This window comes from Camponotus floridanus, unplaced genomic scaffold, assembly GCF_003227725.1.
Source record: "Camponotus floridanus strain SB8 unplaced genomic scaffold, Cflo_v7.5 scaffold32, whole genome shotgun sequence".
Classification (NCBI taxonomy): Eukaryota; Metazoa; Arthropoda; class Insecta; order Hymenoptera; family Formicidae; genus Camponotus; species Camponotus floridanus.
In genome coordinates this window covers 1,435,396-1,458,404 of record NW_020229459.1, presented here as the reverse complement: position 1 = coordinate 1,458,404, position 23,009 = coordinate 1,435,396, and the positions used below count along the sequence as shown (strand labels likewise).

Genomic DNA, 23,009 nt, shown 5'->3' with positions numbered 1-23,009 from the left:
TCCAGTATTTTCACTTAAACATGTTATATGTCAATGTGTTGATACTGCACTGTCTCAAATATAAATTCAAAGATTGATGAAAACTGTAAATTGAAAAGAGAGAGTATCTTTTTCTCTACATCTCAAAGATGAATTTTATCTAAAACACACTCCCATATACATAATATACACAATAAGTATATATGTATACAGGGTGAGTTTTAATGGTTGTGTCAATCTTTTTATCATTCGGAAGATTACGATTGCAATTTTAATAAATTGATCGATACATTGATGTCAGTTAATTGGATCGATCGTATCGAAGGCCGAAATATAAATGTGTGCAATTAAAGCAAGTTAAAAGCAAAAATTATGTAATATGGATTTATTATTATTATTAAAGTTACGCACTTATAATAATAATAATAATAATTATTATTATTATTATTAAAGCTACGCACTTATAATAATAATAATTATTATTATTATTAAAGCTACGCACTTATAATAATAATAATAATAATTATTATTATTAAATATATATATATTATATTTATTATTATTATTATTATTATTATTATTATTAAATATATATATTATATTTATTATTATTATTATCATTATTATTATTATTATTATCATTATTATTATTATTATTATTATTATTATTATTATTATTATTATTATTATTATTATTATTATTAAAGCTACGTACATATATTTAATATATTAAAGCAGTAAGAATACATATTTAAAAACATATTTAAAAATTCAGTTTAAATTTAACACTTTAACGTTTTATGTAAAATTTTATTTCAAATTCCGTACTTATTTTTGATAAAATTTTTAATTATTGTTATACGCTGAAGGTATATAGTATTTTTGACTTCTTGAAATAAAATCACGCAATTGTTCCACAAGAAATACATTCTTATGAAACAATTGCGTAATTTTATTTTAAGCAGGAAGAAAATTTTTGCTGCATATTTTTAGCATAAAAAACAATAAAAATTTATCATAAAGATAAATGCGGAATTTGAAATAAAGTTTTACATAAAACGTTAAAGTGTTAAATTTGAACTGAATTTTTAAATATGTACTTCCGCTTTAATATATCGAATGTATAATAATAAATTCCTGTATAATAATAAATTTGATTACAGTAAAATAATAATTAATAATAAATATTAATAAATATTAATAATAAATATAATAACATATATATTTAATAATAATAATAATAATAATAATAATAATAATAATAATAATAATAATAATAATAATAATAAATGCGTAGCTTTAATAATAATAATAATAAATCCACACTACATAATTTCAGCTTTTAATTTGCTTTAATTATACACATTATATTTCGGCCTTCGATTCAATTAACTGACTATGTATCGATCAATTTATTAAAATTGCGATCGGTAATCTCCCGTATGATAAAAAAAACAACCCGTATGATAAAAATTGACAACCATTAAAACTTACCCTGTATACACATATGCATATATATGACACACACACACACACACACACATATATATATATATATATATATATATATATATATATGTCGCTCTTTATGATATAAGTTATTTTACTGAACACACTTAATGTATAATAAAAACAATCAATTGTTTTGTTTAGAAATATAAGTAGGGGCCAGCAGAAGATAACTTAGCTTATCAAATTGACAGATTTTATCTTTTATCAGCTTGTAAATAGATAGTATGTTTGGTTAAAAATAGAATATCAAGATATAAATTCATTCAAACTACTTAACTACTTAAGAATGTTGTAACACAGGGTCTTATTTTGCAGATCCAAAATATACAAAGCTCTCATATCAGTTTCTTTTTTATTTGCGCATCTATCAATAAGAATCCTTTGTTATATAAGTGTAATTAAAAAAAGTAATTGCAAAAAAATTAGCAGAATAAAAAATACTTTTACTACCACCGACAATTATATTATAAATCTGTTTGTTTACACATAAATAAAACTTACATAATTGTTCATATATATTTATTGCTTGAACAGTCCTTTCTTTTAACATGATGTACATATCAATGGTGTGGCATAATTCTAAAGTTTATGAAAGGAGTCACATGTCAGATTCTTTAATCATTCTTTTATTAACAGAAATATTTTTTTACAGTAGATTTTTATTTTTAAGAATATATTTTGAGGAATATATAAATATATATAGAATCCTACTTTTAAAAGTATATTTTTATATTTTTCAATTTTACACTTAAGATCTATATACATATCATTTGTTAATATATTCACGTTTAATCAATGCATAATTTATAAATAACAATTAAAAGATATCATACAGAATTCTCTAAATGAGAGATTTATTAGTGTTTAATGAAGAAAATAATGTCTTAAATGTAGTATAATATTTCGCCAAAATTACAATTTTAATCCAATTGACATTGTTCTATGTGCAAAATAAAATCCATTAATATTTTCAAATATATACATGTGTATAATTACATGATAAATTGTATATTCTATCTTATTTCTTCTATTACCAAAAATGCTATCAAAGTTTGTATTCTCAAATAGCGATAAACGCAATTTGTTTTTGTTCACAATAAATGGTAACATCTCATAATTTTTATAAATATATCATTTGCAATGTTATTAGAAATAGAAGAATATTTCATTTGCAATATTAAAAATAACATGATAGAATGATAATTCTAGATATTAAATTAACAAAGTATATAATTTTATATTTTAAATATAAAATAATTATCACTGTGCTTGTTGACTCTCAATTTGATTTTATATTTTAAATATATAATCACTATCACTGTGACTGTTGATTCTCATTTTGCAGCGATTCCTGAAACTGTTTTCTAGCCTCGCGATTAGATTGTAATAATTCAATCAATTCTGCATGTATATCATCATTTTTCTTCTCTAAATGATCCAGAGCAGTTTCCAAATGGTCCAACTCGTCTTCTAATGCTTTAATACCTATATTAACAATTACAAATAATTAATTTTTTAATCCAACATTATTATCCAAAATTATTTTTGCATTTTTCTAAAAATGTCAGAGTTCCAAAATTATTGTTGTATTTTTCTAAACATACATTATAATTGTTCTCATCTCTCTTTTTAATTTCTTGTATATTTATAAATTTTACATTCGCATTTTTTTCCACAGAAAAAGAATTTGCTCGTTTACCGATATCGGAGTATACATCTTCCTCCAGGCACCTGATGTCATCAGGATGCTCCTCGTCCTCGGCGCAGTCCATTTCCTCGTTGACGTTATCGGGATTACTTGCTTCCGCTATTATTTCCTCCAACAAGTTATCGGGATCGTTATCGGGATTACTTGCTTCTGCTATTATTTCCTCCATGTCATCCTCTTTCTTCCCTTCCTCCGGAACTGGATATTCGCCCCTGACCATCTCTCTTTCTGACACTTGCATCTGGAGGATCAGCCCGATCAGCTAGAATCAGCTGACTTTATCCGATTAGAGGCATGTGTGTATATCGTGGTATCAGAGAGAAGCCTGAGAGGGGTCATGCTGCCCTTTTTCAGGGAACGCTTTTTCCCCGCCATAAAGTGGCGCTAACTGGATCCATTTTACGGCCGGCGGTACTACGTGGCCGGATCCACTTTTCGCTGCCACGGTAAAACGACCGATTGGTTCATGTCCGTGCTAGATCCATAATTGTGGATCTCAAAAGTACGAAACATATCATACATTTCTTAATTTTTATTACATATTATTAACAGCGCGTGATCTTTTTTCATTTTAGCATATATTATAAAGTAATATATACAGGATGAATCATAATGGTTGTAACAACCTTTTACCATTAGAGATCAATTACCGACTACAACTGTAATCAATTGAATGATTCATAGATGACAGCTGCTTGGATCGACTTTGTCTGCAGTAACGTACAAGCGAGTTAAATACTGTGAATCAAATAATATACATATTCTATGCATACTTTTCTAATATATTTAACTTTTTTATGTACATATTTTTCTTTCTACACGGTTTTTTTCTAAAAACGCGATTTCTTATTATTGTGAAACGTATCTGCCACATAAAAAGAGATATCTTTTGCATTCGTGTATTTTTTAATACGATTTTTTTTTTAAATAATGGTTTTTTAATACATAGAATTTGACGGCGATTTTTTTCATTCTTACACAAATCATTTTAACGCGTAAAAAGAGTTGGATTGGTAAAGATACAAAAGTATTCTTTTTTTATTAAAAAAATGCGTAATTCTGCTTTCTACAAGAATTATTCTGCTTATTATTAATTTTCTAAGTTATAACTTTTACATTCTTAATATCTACAGCAGAATATATATATATATATATGTGTGTGTGTATATATATATGTGTAATATATATATAATATATATATATATATATATATATATATATATATATATTGTATATATATATATATAATTGCAATCATTAGGTTTCACTTAGATTATTTAAAAACACAAATTAGATATATCATTATATTTCGTTGTTGTACAATCATGAAAATGGATGTGATATTTTTAAATAATCAAGATTTTATGGAAGGTGAGATTAAAAAATTTCTTTTATATTCATTGATAAATCTAATATTAAGATTAAACCTGAAAATAACAGAATCAATTTAGAAATATTCTAGAAATATTTTTCCTACATTAAGCTTTATCTGATCGTTTGGAAAAGAAGATAAACATTAATTTAATTAAATCAGCTAAATAGTGTCGACTGGACTCAGTAAGGCATCTTCTATGTTCGTTCTTAATGCTATAATATTTTTCAAACAAAATTTGAAGTTTGGTCTAGCATCTGCTGCACTCCAGCAACGTAGCATCAACTGATACAATGGTGACGGACAGTTAAGAGTCATCGGCAACCTGCCTCCAGCACGTACATAATTTATCACTTCTTCATTAGCCTTGCCAATATAAGGTTGCTCACCCAACGATGTAATTTCCCACATTAAAACACCAAATGACCAAACATCACTTTGAGAAGTAAATATTTTAATCATCAAAGATTCGGGTGCCATCCAGCGAACAGGAAGCAAATCTTCTCCTTTCTAAAACATGATTTTAATAAAAATTTAATTTTCTGGTTCAAGTTGTTCGTTTTCATAATATGTGCAAAATGAAAAACGTTATCTTTTGCTATATATAAATGAAAACTATTTATATTCTATATTACTTGTAGAAATAATGCACGATATTATTATGATGAAAAAATGGAAAGTATTTTCAAAAGAATTCAATTTTTAATTTTTTTAAATAATTTTTAAATAATTTTTTTAAATAATATTTACCACGCGATAATAATCATCCTTGTAGATATCTCTAGCTAGTCCAAAATCTCCAATTTTAATGACACGATTCTCGCGTTTTCTCGAAGATACTAAACAATTGCGACACGCTAGATCTTTATGTACGAAACGCAATTCTTCCAAGTAGCAACAACCTCGCGCAACATCTTCGCACATGGCGACCAAATCTTGCAAACGCAAAGCGTGCGAATCTGACGCTTCCAAATTTCGACAATCTCTCAAATATTTTGACAAATCACTAGTTTCCATTAATTCGAACACTAGAAACGGAGAAATTCCATCCAAACAAACGCCAAACAATCTTAATATATGTTTGTGTCTAAAACGATTTATAAGCTCGGCTTCCTTTAACAATCTCTTTTTCTCATGGGAAGAAGCATCTTTCCGGAGCGTTTTTATTGCAACGGATATCTCTGTGTCCGATCCTTCTAAGTTCTTCATCTTTCCTTGAAACACCTGCGAAATATTTCACACAAATTTACATACGTACTTTATTAGAAAATGTATAGTGTAAATTCAGTAAATTAAGTAATGTTATATTTTACTTTATATTGAATAATTCAACGAAAAATATATAATAAAGTGCATGTTTGTTGTCTCATCTATATTCTGTATTACTTATAATTTATTGTAAAAATTTATGTAATATATATCTGTATTAGAAAATACATATCTGTTTTGTTGATCTAGAAATTAATTGAAACATTGCTTGAAAACATTAATTTTTACCTCTCCGAATGCGCCGCTACCAATAATTTTTCCAAATATAATCTGTTTACGTGCGATTTTAGTTATCGCACATTCATCCGGATTATAATGTAACGTAGAATTGTAAATCGTATTGCATTCAACGTTTCGGTAAAGTACTGGTAGAATCTCCATTTCTGTACCGGTCATTGTTGAAGACAAAAATTGTTCATTATTACTTCTGCGTTGACGATTCACTATATTATAAAATTTCGACTTATAAATGCAATAATATGTATTATAAATGTAATAATTATAAATGTAATAATATGTATTATAAAATTTTTCGCTTTTTAGTAAATTTTTTCGTTTACTTTTATATAAGTAAATTATTTTCAGTATATAAGTAAACTATTTTCAGTATATAAGTAAATTATTTTCAGTATATAAGTAAACTATTTTCAGTAAATTTTTCAATATTATATCAGATATACATATATGTATAATCTACAATTCAAGTTGATATCTATATCAAATATACTTACAATAATAAAAGTAGCAGAGGCAGATTATAATAACTATAAAACCTATAATAACGATAAAACCTAACATCAATAATAAGTAATATTTTTTCGCTATTCCAGGAATGTCCGAAATATCTGTATTAAGCAAAAATATAATTTTAATATCTTCCTATGTGTATATTTTTACAAATTTATTTTTACTTGTAACTTTATTACTAAAACTTAATTGCTTTAAATTTTAGGCTTATTCATATCTATAAATATTATGGCTTATTCATATCTACATAATATTATAATCTATCTATGCAGCACAGAATATTACAACTACTTTGCAACAATATTGCAATATTACAAATTGCAATGCAACATTACGCATACATTGTAGAAATATAAATTAACAAAGTATGAATTAGATATTAGCAATATGATATTTATATTTTCAAAACATTGGAAAATTATAACACTCTTTAATTTATCTAAAAAAATAATGTAATAATATATTTTTTTATATTTGTATATATGAGATGAATTTTACTTTTTTGCAAAAGTCAAACAAATTAATAACACAGAAATAATATCAGTCGAGTAAGTATGATTCTAAACTAAAGATAAGCATTGCTATTTTTTTATTAAAATATAGGTAACATTTTCAATGTTGCAATATATTTTATGATATATTTTCACTTCATGTACGAATACGATATTAATCTTCAAGGATAATATAATATATCTTTTTATTATATTAAGAATAGATACTATTATATTTATTATTATATTTTTTTATGTATTTTTATGTATTTTTTAAATGTAAATATATATAATAATAACAAATTAAAAAAATTTTTTAATAAAAATGTAACTATTAATGTTTAATTAATTCTACAATTAATATTTATATGTGTATAAAGTACCCATTATAAGAGTATATAGAACATTTAAAATAAAAAAGTGGTTCATAAGTAAGAGTTTAAAGTAATTTTGTATAAAAAATATGATGTTTTATAGTGTTTCTAATTATTATTGTTGGATTTTTATCTTTAAACCCACTTCTGATTAAAAAAAAATTAGTAATTATATAATAATGTTTTATGTTATATGATTATGTTTAAATATAATTTTGCCATATATTATCATAAATATGATTATCTTAGGTTTATTATTACGTTTATATTATTACGTAACCGTAATAATAAACGTTTATAAACGTAATAAATTATATGCATTACAGAAACATTGTAGAAATATAAATTAACAAAATATTAGTTAGATATAAGCAATATGATATTTATATTTTAGAAACATTTTAAAACTATAACACTTTTTAATTTTTTTGCACTTTTCAATTGCGTAGCCCAATTTTTCAATTTTTAGTGTTCAAAAAGTGTTCCCTATTTTTTTTGACTAGTGTGTTTTATACATAATATTATTAAATGGTTGCAATAATATTGCATTCTTTCGAATATATTATACTGCAACGTTGTTATAATGTATATTTCATTGCAATATTACAAAAAGTGAACATCCTAACGTTGTCATCTTATAACAATAACTCAGTAAAGTTTCGCAATCGATTTGCAATATTGTAATGTTTCAATGAAATTATTCTTTAATATATCTGCAACCTTATTGTGCTGTATAGATACCTTCATTTGCTTACCAAGTGTTGAAAAAATAAATCTTTCATCAGCCGGCCATATAAAAGTTTCCTCATATTCGAGATATCTCAATATCAAACGAAACATGTATGAAGTTCCCGATTGCAAATTTTTAATATGGTATAGTACTTCTTGGTTATAATTAATTTTAATAGAATTCATTGCTTGCCACTCTTCTGCTGCAATATCTTTATACTGTAGTGTAAGAAAGATCGTCAGATTAATGTTTGAGATCCATGAAATGTTCATGCTATTTGTGTTGACCTCGCTCAAAATAATAATGTTTGGTTCTGAGTAAACTATCTTGCTCAAACTTTCGTTGTAGAAATCACTGAAATTAGTTGGATATACACGTACGTATATCAAGTAATCTTGTACTGGTAGTGACAAGTTAATCTTTGTGAAAAATTTGCCGTCTGCCATACGTTTCGACACATTGGTAAATTGTTTGCTCTTTTGTTGCGTGTCGTTCACTAACTTCCAATGCACTTCGTAGGTCACGGCTATGCAGTTCACTTTCTTGGGTGGCATCCAATAAACTACTGCTAGAGTAGGCGTCAAAGCTAAAACACTTATGTTTTCTGGTGCATTAAGCTTGCCCGATTTAGTTTTCATTTGTGTCTCATGCGATGGATTTATTGATAATTGATCATAGTAAAAACTGCTTAAAGTTAGCTTCAACTTGTACTCCGTAAATGGTGTTAAGTCCTGAATCTCGTAATAATCCTCGCTCGTTGACACATTGAATTTTTCAGACTCGTTGAGATTGTTATCTAAACAGCTTACAGAGATAGTATATATAGTAGTTGCTAAATTATATTTTTCGCATCCATTCTTTACAAACGCCCTCTGAATACTTAGAAGGATGCTGTTTCTCGTTGCACTCATATGCTCAATATACACATATTTTTCGTCAGGTGTCAGACATCTTATTGGAGGATATGGTTGAAAAGATTGATCAAAAGGAAAAATTGTAACTCTGTTAATTTTTTGTTGGCCTATTATTATCTTTTCAACATATTTGTCTGCATTTACGCTATTGAGACTTGCATATTTCTTTTCCAAACGATAGAAATATCGATCCGTATTATTTGTTGAAATATAAATGTATGTTTTGTCAATCGTTGCGAATGAGAACGTGTCATCACTTATGTTTTTATTGTGTAAAATCGTATTGCACATAGAAACGTTAATGTCTGTCACAATTAAGTGATTGGAAGTTAACCAGTAAATTAATGGGTTCTCATTATTCACGTCATCAATCATCGTTAAGTGAAGGATGTTTGTTACGGTCAATTGAAGTGCGCAAGTATACATAATAGACAAATTTATCGGAACAATTTGCTCATTTTTTCCATCGAGATAAAATTTTATCATATCGAATTGCATATTTTTCGAATTATACAATAGGCCATATCCAATTCTAAAAAATATATAATTATTTTACTCATTATAAAACATTTTAACAAATATAAAAACTTATATGTAGTAAAAATTCGAAATTCTTATAATTATATAATAACTTATTTTTTTTTACTTATAATCTTAATTATAAAACCACGTAAAATTATAGAAAAATTACAAATTTGCATAAATCTTTAATAGAAAGTTATTTTTTTAGGTGAATGGTAGTAAACATACCTCACATACGGAAACATATTTGCATAAACAATATCTCTGGTGGTTTTTATTTCAAAATCATTTTTTAGTTGCAAAATCACATCAAATTTACTTATGCCATTTTCCCACATTGTTAAGTCAAACTTTAAAACATATTGGCCGTCATATTTATTATTTACAAAATACAGATTTCTTGTTACCCAATCAATCCAGAGACCAAATAGATTTAAATAGTTAGCTATTTTTATGATTTTATTTTCATTAATCTCCAATGTCATTAGTTCTTTTCCGTCATGCCAATAAATTCTTTGTTCTTGTATCGAGTAAGCGAAACTGTTCCAATATTTAATCTGACTGAAAAAGAAAGTCAACTACAATTGTATAGTAAAAAAATTATAGTTGAAATTTCTATTTTTATAGTTATTACTATAATGTTGATAATAATAAACTTGTACATCGCAATAATATCTAACTTTATAAGTATCAAAAATAACTTGATAATTATAACTATTTTTTTTATCCGTATACGTACTCTTGCGATAAAAGTGTAGTAAAGTTGTTTACATCCACGTCCCATATTTGGATATCTTGATTCATTACTAATAATTTAGGTATTGGATTTTCATGTGTAGTCGATACATTGATTAAATCCGTGTAAGGTCCAGCAACAATTTTAGTATGCGCACGTACTCGAAAATAATATGTCGTGTTAAATGTTAGATTGTGAACCGTGTGCTCCAATTCTGTAGTGGTGATATTTTTATCCTCACAGATTTCAATCTCTTTTAAATCCTCGATGAAAAAACACTGCACCGTATACCCTTGTATTATTTCATCGGTAAAGTTAGGTTGGTTCCATCTAAAAGAATAACATTTCAGTTTTTTTATATTTAGTAAAATTATAACATAATTAATCTTTTTATGTCGTTGAATTTAAGGAAAAGAAAGAAAAATGAAAGAATACAAACTGAGAATTTAGATTTTTTACCTTAATGTCACAAAAATATTTTTTTTTGTGAATTGATTGCCGAATTGTACAAATGCTCTGAAAGATTTTGGCTTGCTCAAACTGCTTTCTAGAGATATTAAGATCGTACATATTAACATAATTATATATAAAATTAATATATAATAATTAAGTGAATTATCTCAATAAATCAGAAAGAATAATTCAATATGAAAATTAAGAAAAGAAAAAAAATAAATGTATATTATAAAATTAGTATTGATCTTTAAAAAAATAAAATAATATTAAAAAAATATTCCGTCATTTAAAACTTAGAAAGTAATTGTTAATCCAATAGCAAAAACCAATAAATAACTTAATAAATAATTTTATAAAATGATAAGTCATACTTTTCAAAAAATTCCTATAGCTTAAAAAATCAGAAGTATAATATTTGCGATTGCTTTAAAACAAAATAGCAAATTCATAAAATATATATTGACCTTATCTTAAATCATGAAAATTTTTACAATATTATGTTTATATTATGATTTTCACAATATTATTTTTACAATATTATGATTTTCTATTTCTTTTTCAACAGAATAAAATTTATATTTTTCTCACTACTAGAAGATACCTTTAAATTTGATTTCTATTCTCATTTGAATTTAAATTATACTTATAATTTTTTTGTCGTAGATTTTATTATTAATGCATTTTATTTTACGCATTTTTTTGCAACTTACTGATAGGTTCTGGGGTGATAGAAATATTTGCAAATGGAACTCCACCGACTTCTCGCTCACTTCTCATAGTCATATTATCAGAATGACTCCAATCAGATTTGAAATTTAGTATATAATGATCACTTTTCTCAGACATTGAAATATTCTTCATAAAGTATAACACAAAAAAAATTGAGTGAGTATTATTGGAGCAGAAACGTGATTATTTCTGTTGTTTTTAATGATAAGTTATATGTATAAATAATAAAATTAAACGAAAAATTGTCATTCGTTATTTGTTGGGTTAATAATACTGATTTGATATATATCATTCCTAATTTATATATATATACCCAGATAGCAAAATCGGATAGAGCACGTTTTGCAATTTATGTGCTGCATACTATGTCAGCAGAATGCTGTCAATATTCTAGCAAAATATGCCGTTTCAGTTAATGTTGTCAGAAACACAGCAAAAGTTGAGCATAACGTGCGTTACGATGTAATGATAGAAATGCAGCAGAAATAAAGCAGAGTTTTACCAGCATAAATAGAACAATTCAATGCTGGAATAATGTGTCGGCAGAATGCATACTGAGAGTACGCATAATCTGTTGTCACAGTGTAATAGCAAAATCTCATCAGAAATATCAAACTTGTGCAAGCACGCTATGACAGCAGAAACACAGCAACAATGGAGCATGCTCTGCCGTCATACGATGACATTTAATTTTTAAAATACAGGATCTGTGCGACGCAATTTGACAACAGATTGTCGGCAGAAATCGAGCAGGATCTGCGCACAATCTTTGATAGCAGATTGATGGCAGAAACGGAACAGGGTTTGCATGATTCGATAGTTCCTTCACTTACCGCTACGTGAGCTGTTCTTTCTCGTAATTGAATTTTTGTCAGAAATATATATAAAATCGCGAATATGAATAAAAGAAAAATTGAATTAGTTTTTCACTATATGAGATATAACTACGATATAACATATTACATATATGTCATTTTCTAAAAAAATTCTAATTAACTTGCTGATAATATTGTTATTTAGCATCTGTAATAATTCATTTTGTTGCATTTATATAACATTAATAAAAGTAAGCGCAAATCTTGTTGAAGTTTCTGCTGTTAATGCGCAGATTCTGCTCGGTTTCTGCTGACAATCTAACATCAAATTGCACGCGTAGATCCTGCTCGATTTCTGCTGTTATATCATGACGACACACTGTGCTTCATTTCTGCTGCATTTCTGCCATCACATCATATTGACACATCGTGTTGGGAAAAAAGAAACTTAAGGAGGACACAGCTGAGCGATATCTGCTGCAAATTCATGATTGAATCTGCTGTTATACTGCTGGCATACTGCTAGCATTTTGCTATCTGGGATAGATAGATAGAGTATATATAATTTATTATCATTCATTTATGAATTACTAGTTGCAATAACATTCAATTGTTTCTTAATCAAACGAAAAATATCTCTTACCTGCGTAAAATTTAAAGCCGGAAACATGGAAATATTTTCTTTCTGAAGAATGTTTGAAGTGGTATAAGTTTTCGGCATAAACGTCATAGTTGCTCTGGTCAGTACTAAACTTTTCAATAAAATACATAAAATTGTTCCAAATATAATTTGCATTTTTTGTAAATGTTTGCACTTAATCAGTTTCCGTTGAAATCTTAGTTGTTTTTCTGACTATACTAATTCTAATGTGCTAATAATTGATATTAAGGCTTCGGAGTAGTCACCGCGGCCATCTTGAAATCTAATTAGTTTGTAAAAGTATATATCAGTGACGTCATAAGCGAGAAAGGATACCCAGATTTATATTGCAGATTTATACTGACATCTAAATAAAAACATATTTGAATGAAATAAGACTACCAATCTCTTCAGCACATCTGTAAAAATGGACGGATACTAATTCTTTCCTTTCACAATTTATAAATAGCTGTAAATTGAGTCCGAAACCCAGATAGCAAAATACTAGCAATATGCCAGCAATACAACAGCAGATTCAATCATGAATTTGCAGCAGATATCGCTCAGCTGTGTCCTCATTAAGTTTCTTTTTTCCCAACACGATGTGCCAATATGATGGCAGAATGCAGCAGAAATGAAGCACAGTGTGCCGTCATGATATGACAGCAGAAATCTGCGCGTCAATTTGATGTTAGATTGTCAGCAGAAACCGAGCAGAATCTGCGCATGCAATCTGATGACAAATTGACAGCAGAAACTTCACAAGATTTCCGCTTACTTTTATTAATGTTATATAAATGCAACAAAATGGATTATTACACGTGCTAAATAACAATATTATCGGCAAGTTAATTAGAATTTTCTTGGAAAATGACATATATGTAATATGTTATATCATAGTTATATCTCATATAGCGAAGGACTAATTCAATTTAATTAAATTAATAATAAAGTAAATGATAAAAGTAAATGTAACTTGTAAAACTTGAGATGTAATTTATTTAGAATTAAATTCTTGCTTTATGCCTCAAATAGGCAGTATATGAATAATTTTCAATTTATCATATTGATTCCAATCAGTTTAATATTCTGACTCTCATTTGCTTGTATCAGATATCAGAAATTAAAGTGATAGAAATTAAAATGATAATTACTATATTTTTAGTCTTTTATTCATATTCGCGACTTTATATATATTTCTGACAGAAATTCAATTACGAGAAAAAACAGCTCACGTAGCGGTAAGTGAAGGAACTATCGAATCATGCAAACCTTGTTCCGTTTCTGTCATCAATCTGCTATCAGAGATTATGCGCAGATCCTGCTCGATTTCTGCCGACAATCTGTTGTCAAATTGCGTCGCACAGATCCTGTATTTTAAAAATTAAATGTCATCGTATGACGGCAGAGCATGCTGCATTGCTGCTGTGTTTTTTCTGTCATAGCGTGCTTGCACAAATTTGATATTTCTGATGAGATTTTGCTATTACACTGTGACAACAGATTATGCGTACTCTCAGTATGCATTCTGCCGACACATTATTCCAGCATTGAATTGTTCTATTTATGCTGGTAAAACTCTGCTTTATTTCTGCTGCATTTCTATCATTACATCGTAACGTACGTTATGCTCAACTTTTGCTGTGTTTCTGACAACATTAACTGAAACGGCATATTTTGCTAGAATATTGACAGCATTCTGCTGACGTAGTATGCAGCACATAAATTGCAAAACCTGCTCTATTCTATTTTGCTATCTGAGAATGAAGCCTTGAAAATGCGAAAAAACATGCGGTTTGACATGTCGAAAAGAGAGGAAAATGTTACTTTCTAAAGTTTATTCCTTATACAACTTAGTATCCGTCCATTTTTATAAGTTTCCTTAATACATTGCACATCACAACACTAGCACAAAGCAAATAATTATGAAATGGGACGCAACGTAAATTGAGTAATTTCTCGCTTACAAGGCCATTCTTCCACCTCTCCATCCTCCTCTTCAGTTTCCTGTACTGTCCTCTCTCCAGTTTCCTCTCCATCCTCCTCTCCATCCACCTCTCCATCCTCCTCTTTTCACTCATGTTGAGTAATAACTAATGTACACAGAAAACAATTAAAAAAGCAATTAAAAAATTAAATTAAATTTACAAAATAGAAATAATCCCAGATAGCAAAATGCTAGCAGTATGCTAGCAGTATAACAGCAGATTCAATCATGAATTTGCAGCAGATATCGCTCAACTGTGTCCTCATTAAGTTTCTGTTTTCCCAACACGATGTGCCAATATGATGTGAGGGCAGAAATGCAGCAGAAATGAAGCACAGTGTGCCGTCATGATATGACAGCAGAAATCGAGCAGGATCTGCGCGTGCAATTTGATGTTAGATTGTCAGCAGAAATCGAGCAGAATCTGCGCATGCAACCTGATGACAAATTGACAGCAGAAACTTCACAAGATTTGCGCTTACTTTTATTAATGTTATATAAATGCAACAAAATGGATTATTACAGGTGCTAAATAACAATATTATCGGCAAGTTAATTAGAATTTTCTTAGAAAATGACATATATGTAATATGTTATATCATAGTTATATCTCATATAGCGTGTTTCTGACAACATTAACTGAAACGGCATATTTTGCTAGAATATTGACAGCATTCTGCATTCATAGTATGCAGCATATAAATTGCAAAACGTGCTCTATCCGATTTTGTTATCTGGGGACATAAATCGGATAATTTTTAAAATTTTTTGCTTTTTCTTAAGTGAAAAAGAAATTTATTGCGAGAGATATTTCGGAATTGTTAAATTTTAATAATGTTGCCGGGCTCGAAGAAGTTAGCAAATTTGAAAATACGAGACATAAAATGCTTTAAGTATTTGTTATCTATATTCATAACGCTTGCAATTTTTTGGCGGAAATACAGTCGAATAAACAATTTAAATAACGTTTATATATATATACGTGTTGCGTGCAACTTACGAGTTCGCAAATTTTTACAAATCTTTTCGCATATTTTTAAAAAAATTCTAACACTTTTGCAAAACATTACATATTTTTGCGGAATATTTATTAACAAAAATACTAATTTTTAACAATTTTCAATGTTGCGGACACTGGGATGGTTAGCAAATTTAATAAACAGCAAAAAACCATCGATTAAACATTTCCCCAAGTTTGCTAATTAGTTGCAATTTTGTACGTAAGGTGGCAACAAATTTTGCAAATTCGTTTTTTTTTTAATTTTGCGGACCTCGAGGAAGTTAGCAAAATGAGATATATTATGTTGCTAACAAAACTACGCAATAAAAAGGTTTATGGACATTTGAAATTATTGTTACTTTTTTTACTATTTCTACTGGCTTAAGAACGCCAGAAGCTCTTGCGAGCTCGCCGAGATAAGGCAAAACAATTGCGTGTCAATTTCATTGTGCATTAATCTATTAAAACGCAGCGCTTTAATTCTTCCGACGCTTATTCTTTCCGCTTCTTTAAAGATCTTATCTCTTCCTGTTTCAAAGATCTTTTCCGCGAGTAAAGTTTGAAAATGGATTATTTTTATACTTTATAATTTGTAATCGTCGATAATTTCTGTTTAAAATTTAGAAGAAAAGAATTTTCTGTTTAAAAATTATTAATTTTCTATTGTCTATTTGTTTATTTTTTCGCTTATTTTTTCACAGACTTTATTCCATTGCACTTTTGCTTACAGTTTTCAGTAAACAATTTTTTATCGTAGTTATTGAAAATTATTATTGGGAATTATATACTTATGCAGTGATTTGAATAATCTATAATTTAATCAAATTGTAGATTTTTTTAAAAAATCGAAATTCGCAAAAATTGCGTACTTTCTCGATATTTTCCGTTTGTGATAGGTAGTTTGTTTTTGATTGTTGCAAGCGTTTTTCTTGCATTAAAATAGATGACAATGCGTGAAGAAAATCACAAAATATTCGATAGATGTGCATATAGAAATTGTAATAATATCATATCATAAAATTGTAAATTGTTTCGTTGTCCACAAAAGATTGATAAAAGATTTGACATTTGCATAAGAAACTGCGGTAAATAAAAATACAAAATTTTTGAAAATATGTACCAAAAATATTTGATGATAATGAAAAGGTAAACTTTATGAAAAATAAAAAACTTAAATAACTAAAAATTGCACTAAGAAATAAATGGGCTATGTGAGTCATACGGATGTAAGGCGCGTTATGTCAAAATTTAATTAAAGAATTGAGAATTCCAACTTTAAAAGTCTTGGAGAGAGAAATATCCAAACAAATTTTTTATGCCTCATACACATTTAAAAGTTATATCGAAAAATTAAATTTCGATATAATCTCATCTTATATAATTACTGAATAATTAAAAAATTTTTAAGTTTGATTCTGAAATTTTCACTTTAATTACTGATTATCCAAATAATCAAATAATTATTTACTTTAATTACTGATAGTAATCAAAGTATAAATAATTTTTTAAATTGATTACTAATTATTCGAGCAATCAAGTAATATTAATTTTATAACAATTTTTTGTCCATCTTTGGTGAATGAGTGCGAACGGGCCAAATCTCTCACCTCTCATTCATCTCATAATCGATTAGCCTGGATTCGCACCAGGGGCAAAGTCTGTTGATAAAATCAAAGGAATTTAGCCTAGACTCGCACCAGGGGCAAAGTCTTTTGGTAAAGTCAACGAAATTTAGCACGGACTCGAACCAGGGGCAAAGTGTGTCGATAAGGGGCAAAGTCTGTGGCACATAAATGACGGTCTGGTTTTTATCCAGGTCATTGGCTATCTGTCTATTAATCTGTGTCTCTGATATTAGACAAAAGTCACATGTGTATAACGTGAACCTTGTGACGCGAATTTTAGACCAACAATCGATAAAATCCTGCTTCCTTGGTATTAATTTACATGTAAATGATAATAGCGTTATAAAAGTAATTAAATAAATGATAAAAGAAATATTACTACAATTGATATTATTAGTACTCAAAACGAATATGATAATTCGTAATATTAATTATTTTATTGTTTTAATTATTTATTGCTATTAATGTATCCAGTGAGTGATTATAAATTGGAAAAGATTGTTTCGTCGATTTAAGTATCTCCATGATATAAGAAAATTTTCAAAATAATTTAAAAATTAATTATTAAAATATACTAAATTAATAATTTAAAATATTATATTAATTAATAAATTAATAATTAAATATTATATTATATAATAAATTAATAATTAAAATATTATATTAAATTAATACTTTAAAAATTAATTAATTTAAAATATTATACTATAATATTATATTTTTTAATATTATAAAATTTTATAATTTTTTAATATTATCTAATATTTTTTAATATTATATTTTTAATATTATAACTTTTTAATATTATATTTTTATAAATTTATGATGTTTTCTTACATCATAGATAATTGCAATTTCATTTTTTCTTCCTTGAGAAGGGATTTTAGTTCGTTTGATATGTTAGGTAGCGCCTTTGTAGATTTCGAATCACGCGCGAAATCAGTCGGTTGATCGCGGAATCACTCCATATTTTTTGTTACCCATCAGGTAGAAGATGAAATTCATAATAACATCATTATGACATCATCATGATTTTATTTATTACTTAAAACTTACCTAAACAAAAATGATTAAAAAATGAGTTAAAGATGACAAAAAGAATCATAAATTTTTAAGTTCAATAATCGCATTATATAATTTTAAAAAGGTTAATTATGTTGCTTAAATATACTTAAAATATACATGAATAATTAAATAAACAAGTAACTGCGTAATATATATAAAAATGATATTAATAAGTCACCAAAACATTGCCGAAAGTATATCAAATGAGATCATTACGATTTTTCTAAAAACTTTCAGGTGACTTTTAGGTGACATCATAATGATGTCATTATGAGTTTCATGTTCTACCTAGGTATAAAAGAAAGATAAGTTATATGTTTCATGTTCTACCTAGGTATAAAAGAAAGATAAGTTATATGTTTTGTGTGTTGATTTCTCATATTTCTGGAATTAATATATATTTTTGAAGCACAGATTTATTTATTTATGTAGCATATATTTGTCAAATAATGTCATAATCATTTTCCAATTAATTTGCCAAGCTAATTAAGCTATTAAATTTATTTTAGATCATTTAACATTTTCTACAAAAATATTATATATCGTATAATATATAGTCAAAATATATAAATTTTATATTGAATTTATATTTTGATTTCAATTTATATTTGTGTATCTTCAATTGGTGCGTACATAAACTATTTTCTTCATTATCAACACTCGGTCTTGGAATTATATCTTGTCGATAATGTAACTCTTCAAATTATTGATATATATTAAATTATATCCACGCCAGATGGCAACAGCAGTGATTAAGATCTTTTTTTTTTTGAACGCAACGGTAAGAGGAGAAAGGCATAATTTCCTAAATTATTAACGGTCATGATTTCAATTTGATCGCGTGACACATTTATTGTTCAACAACTTCGTTGAAATCTGAAACGTAATAAGAAGCTATGAGAGGTAATATGAAGTGATGATTTGGAATCTTCTTTACAAAGCAATTGACTTTTATATATGTATACTTAATTTGACATTTTTTCTATATTATTATTGCGTTTTATCATACACATACTAAAAACATTTTACGGACTTTGAAATGAACTTTATTTTAGCAAATCAAGATTTTTTTTGTTATTGACATTTCCCAAACTTGGCAAACACCAAGTAACATTTATATAATTAACATTTATATAATTGTTAGTTGTAATTTCCCACTCAACAATATAACTGTTACATGTTATGTAACAGTTATATAACATGTAACAGTTATATTATTGAGTGGGAAATTATAATTAATTTAATTTAATTTTAATTTTAGTTATATTATATTAATTTAGTTATAATTAATTAATTAATTTAATTTTAGTTATATGACAGTTATTTGGTGTTTGTTGGGTTATATATTTATTACATATAAAGTTTATTTATATTATTATAATATTTTATATAATATAAAAGCATACATGTAACATGTTTTATTATATTTGATTTATTTATGTCGCTTGTGTGCATTTTATTTTTTATACTGTTTTGTTTTTCATGCATTACGCGAGTGTTAACATGGAAAATCTAATTTTAGAAACGAAGAAGAGGCTTAGGCTTCGAACACGAACATGGCTCCTGGATTTCCCTCTTTAATACTCGCCTGGTGTTCTTAATTAGGGGGATCTACGTTAAGAGAATGGGAGCTTTTCGAGACGCCCGTTATTGCCTCGTTAAAGGGAATTGGACGGAATGCAAATTTCTACGCCTTCGTATGTAAGTGTATGTTATGCCATATAGTGCAATATATTAGCACGAATACAAGCTGTCCAATTAAATGGCCTCGATATTCTTTTATTTTTATCCGTCATCTTAATCTAAGTTATTATTCATCTTTTCTTATAATGTGACAATGTATATTATATTATCGTAAATGAATAACGTTACCTATAGCTTTAATAATAAATATTATTATTCTCAATTTCGTAATAATAACTTAGTGCAGAGACGGTGTTTAATTTTAATTCTGAGAACTCATGTTATGAAAACGTCATACATATCTTTCTATAAAAATTCATATCAGTAATTCGTCATGTATTATAAGCATCTCTTTCAATATTTAATCGGAAATTATATAAAAAACGATAAAAAAATATATTTTTCTATTCTAATTTTTTGAATTTGCCCTTTATCAAAAGGCTTTTTTATTATACTTAATATAAAATTACAAAGATTTTTTATTCTAAGTTTGAGAAAATTATACTTAATAAATTTGATATATAATAATATATTGTATAGTAAGGGAAAAGATATTTTTTATTTTGACATTTTGAGAATATATCGGACAAAAATAAAATTTAATTAAAGTAAATAGTTAAAAATTCGCGAGTCGTTCTAGATTAGAATTTTATTTGCATTAGCTTCAATTCATTCATTAAAATTTTATTTTGATAGTATCTTTACCACAGTACTATACATAATATATATATATATATATATATATATATATATATATATATATATATATAAGTATGACATACACATTTTGAGGAACAGTCGAAAAATACTAAATTATTTTTGTCTATTTCCACGTCATTTTCTTATCAATTATAGAGGATCAATTATAGATAATATCATTTATACAGATTAATTCCATATTACATCTCGATATTTCAAGTTAAGTTAGGTTATTTCAAGAGTACGAAAGATCAATCGGGTCTCTTCGATATGTCGTAAGTCAATAATTTGATAACTAATGTCAATTATATAAAAAATACTCAATAAATTGACACATACATACACACATATATATATAATTGACATTATAGTTATCAAATTATTGACTTACGACGTATCGAAGAGAGTCTCGAAACCCGATTGATCTTTCAAACTCGTAATACTTGAAATATCGAGATGTAATATGGAATTAATCTTTATAAATGATATTATCTATAATTGATCTTCTATAATTATATATATATATATATATATATATATATATATACACATAAAATAAAATTAATAAATAAAAATTTTGATAGAATATTATATCGAATTTTTTGTCATCCATGATATTCGATCTGGCATTCCTTGACGTGATGATTCTCTCATGTTCCTAAAGAGAGACTCGTGTGTGCAAAATACACTGTATACACACATGTAATTTACTGAACCGATCGTCGTACGCGCGATATTTTGTCAGACTTGATTAGAAGCATACAATATGCATTTTTCGACTCCCCTACAAAGGGTCATCCCCCTTCCCTTTGTAAAACACTGTTAACTCTGAACCGCGGGGGTTCGAGCTGTCCCCCCGATTCGCTCTAGTAGCAGGGAGTCAATAAATTAGGTCGCTTATCCTATCTGTAGTTTTTAACGTAAGCTAAGTTGTTGCGGTTGCTTATGTTGATTCCTTCTAGGGTGCAAAAAGAGGAAGTCCGTAGACTAGCCGTATTTGAAAAGTCGGTTTAATAAAACTAAGGAAGGAGGATTAAATGCCAGAATAAACGTTAAGCAAGACTGACGTAATATATAGGTTGAAAATGAATTTACTGATGAGAAAGTTACATATAAGTTAATAAACGTGGTCTTTATTATGCGAATGATTAACTGATTAAGCAACTTAATCGTGCCACGTGCGTATAATTATAAATATGATATATTTTAATTATCTTTTTTTTCATATATATTTCTCTTAAATTTAAATCGTATTAATCTTTACAGGTCTCCTTTATGGTGATTTTCGTTGGTGTGTCTCGTCGACAAATCTTTTCTGAATTTATGCGATCGACTTTCGAACTAGGTCAATCGGAGAATGTTGCATGCGCGTTTCTGTCATTGCTATCAAGGTGCTTAACCGAATCAGATTATGCTGATACGGGTTGCCCGAGGAGAATACCGCGAATTCAGAGCAAGCTAATCGATTGTTTTCCATCACGGGATTCTCCTTCACGGAATCACTCAAATCCTTGTTGCAATTATGCTATAATATCTTTTATGCAGAGAAGATTATTAAATTTTGAATAATTTGATTGGATTTTTAAAAAATATATTTTTATACAGATTAAACGAAAACTTATCAACTTTTAAGAATATTTAATAATATTTAGAAATCTAGAAAAAGAAAAAATTATGCGTTATAATTCTAGAAATGTCGAGTGAAATTCGCACAAGCATGACTTAATATATCTAGATTCTTCATGTATACCCTTTTCAAGTAGCTCAAATATATCAAAGATGACAGTTGCATTTTGCGCTTGGTTGGTACAAAGATATATCGGCATAGATTCAACCATAGAGAGATGCAAACCAATCAGTCTAATAGAATCTCCCCAGTTGCCTATCGAATGATTCATAGTGCGTCGCTTGGGAAGCGAATTTATTAATAAGACCAGCCAGACACCAAGCTCGGCG

The 23,009-nt window shown here is 27.4% G+C and overlaps 2 protein-coding genes across 5 annotated transcripts; both read right to left on the bottom strand.

The window, feature by feature from the left end:
- Window positions 1-2,318: 2,318 nt before the first annotated feature.
- Window positions 2,319-3,533, bottom strand: LOC105256991 (UPF0184 protein AAEL002161). Its single transcript, XM_011267322.3, has 2 exons — window positions 3,191-3,533; window positions 2,319-2,976 (listed from the first exon to the last, which is right to left on the bottom strand). Exons 1-2 carry the CDS (start codon window positions 3,438-3,440, stop codon window positions 2,807-2,809), a joined length of 420 nt encoding a protein of 139 aa, XP_011265624.1. The 5' UTR covers window positions 3,441-3,533; the 3' UTR covers window positions 2,319-2,806.
- Window positions 3,534-4,650: 1,117 nt separating this feature from the next.
- On the bottom strand, window positions 4,651-14,981 carry LOC105251102 (proto-oncogene tyrosine-protein kinase ROS). Of its 4 annotated transcripts, XM_025410464.1 has the most exons (12): window positions 14,822-14,981; window positions 13,360-13,413; window positions 12,998-13,277; window positions 11,521-11,665; window positions 10,814-10,901; window positions 10,358-10,684; window positions 9,847-10,179; window positions 8,208-9,628; window positions 6,572-6,685; window positions 6,069-6,283; window positions 5,322-5,795; window positions 4,651-5,081 (listed from the first exon to the last, which is right to left on the bottom strand). In XM_025410464.1, the coding sequence occupies exons 3-12, from the start codon at window positions 13,148-13,150 to the stop codon at window positions 4,734-4,736; spliced, it is 3,618 nt and encodes a 1,205-aa protein (XP_025266249.1). In that variant the 5' UTR covers window positions 13,151-13,277; window positions 13,360-13,413; window positions 14,822-14,981; the 3' UTR covers window positions 4,651-4,733. The 4 variants fall into 4 exon arrangements, with proteins under 4 accessions (XP_025266249.1, XP_025266250.1, XP_025266251.1 ...); XM_025410465.1 differs by having other exon boundaries at window positions 12,998-13,361; XM_025410466.1 differs by lacking the exon at window positions 6,572-6,685 and having other exon boundaries at window positions 12,998-13,413; window positions 14,822-14,980.
- Between the last annotated feature and the right edge of the window lie 8,028 nt (window positions 14,982-23,009).

Excerpts from the sequence above, each read along its gene's own strand:
- LOC105251102 (XM_025410464.1), bottom strand. The coding sequence starts at position 13,150 with ATGCAAATTATATTTGGAACAATTTTATGTATTTTATTGAAAAGTTTA. Across the intron at positions 10,902-11,520 it reads TATCACCCCAGAACCTATCA|AAAGCAGTTTGAGCAAGCCA; the intron begins GTAAGTTGCAAA and ends TAATATCTCTAG. Across the intron at positions 10,180-10,357 it reads ACTACACTTTTATCGCAAGA|TCAGATTAAATATTGGAACA; the intron begins GTACGTATACGG and ends TTTCTTTTTCAG.
- LOC105256991 (XM_011267322.3), bottom strand. The coding sequence starts at position 3,440 with ATGCAAGTGTCAGAAAGAGAGATGGTCAGGGGCGAATATCCAGTTCCG. Across the intron at positions 2,977-3,190 it reads AGATGTATACTCCGATATCG|GTATTAAAGCATTAGAAGAC; the intron begins GTAAACGAGCAA and ends TTGTTAATATAG.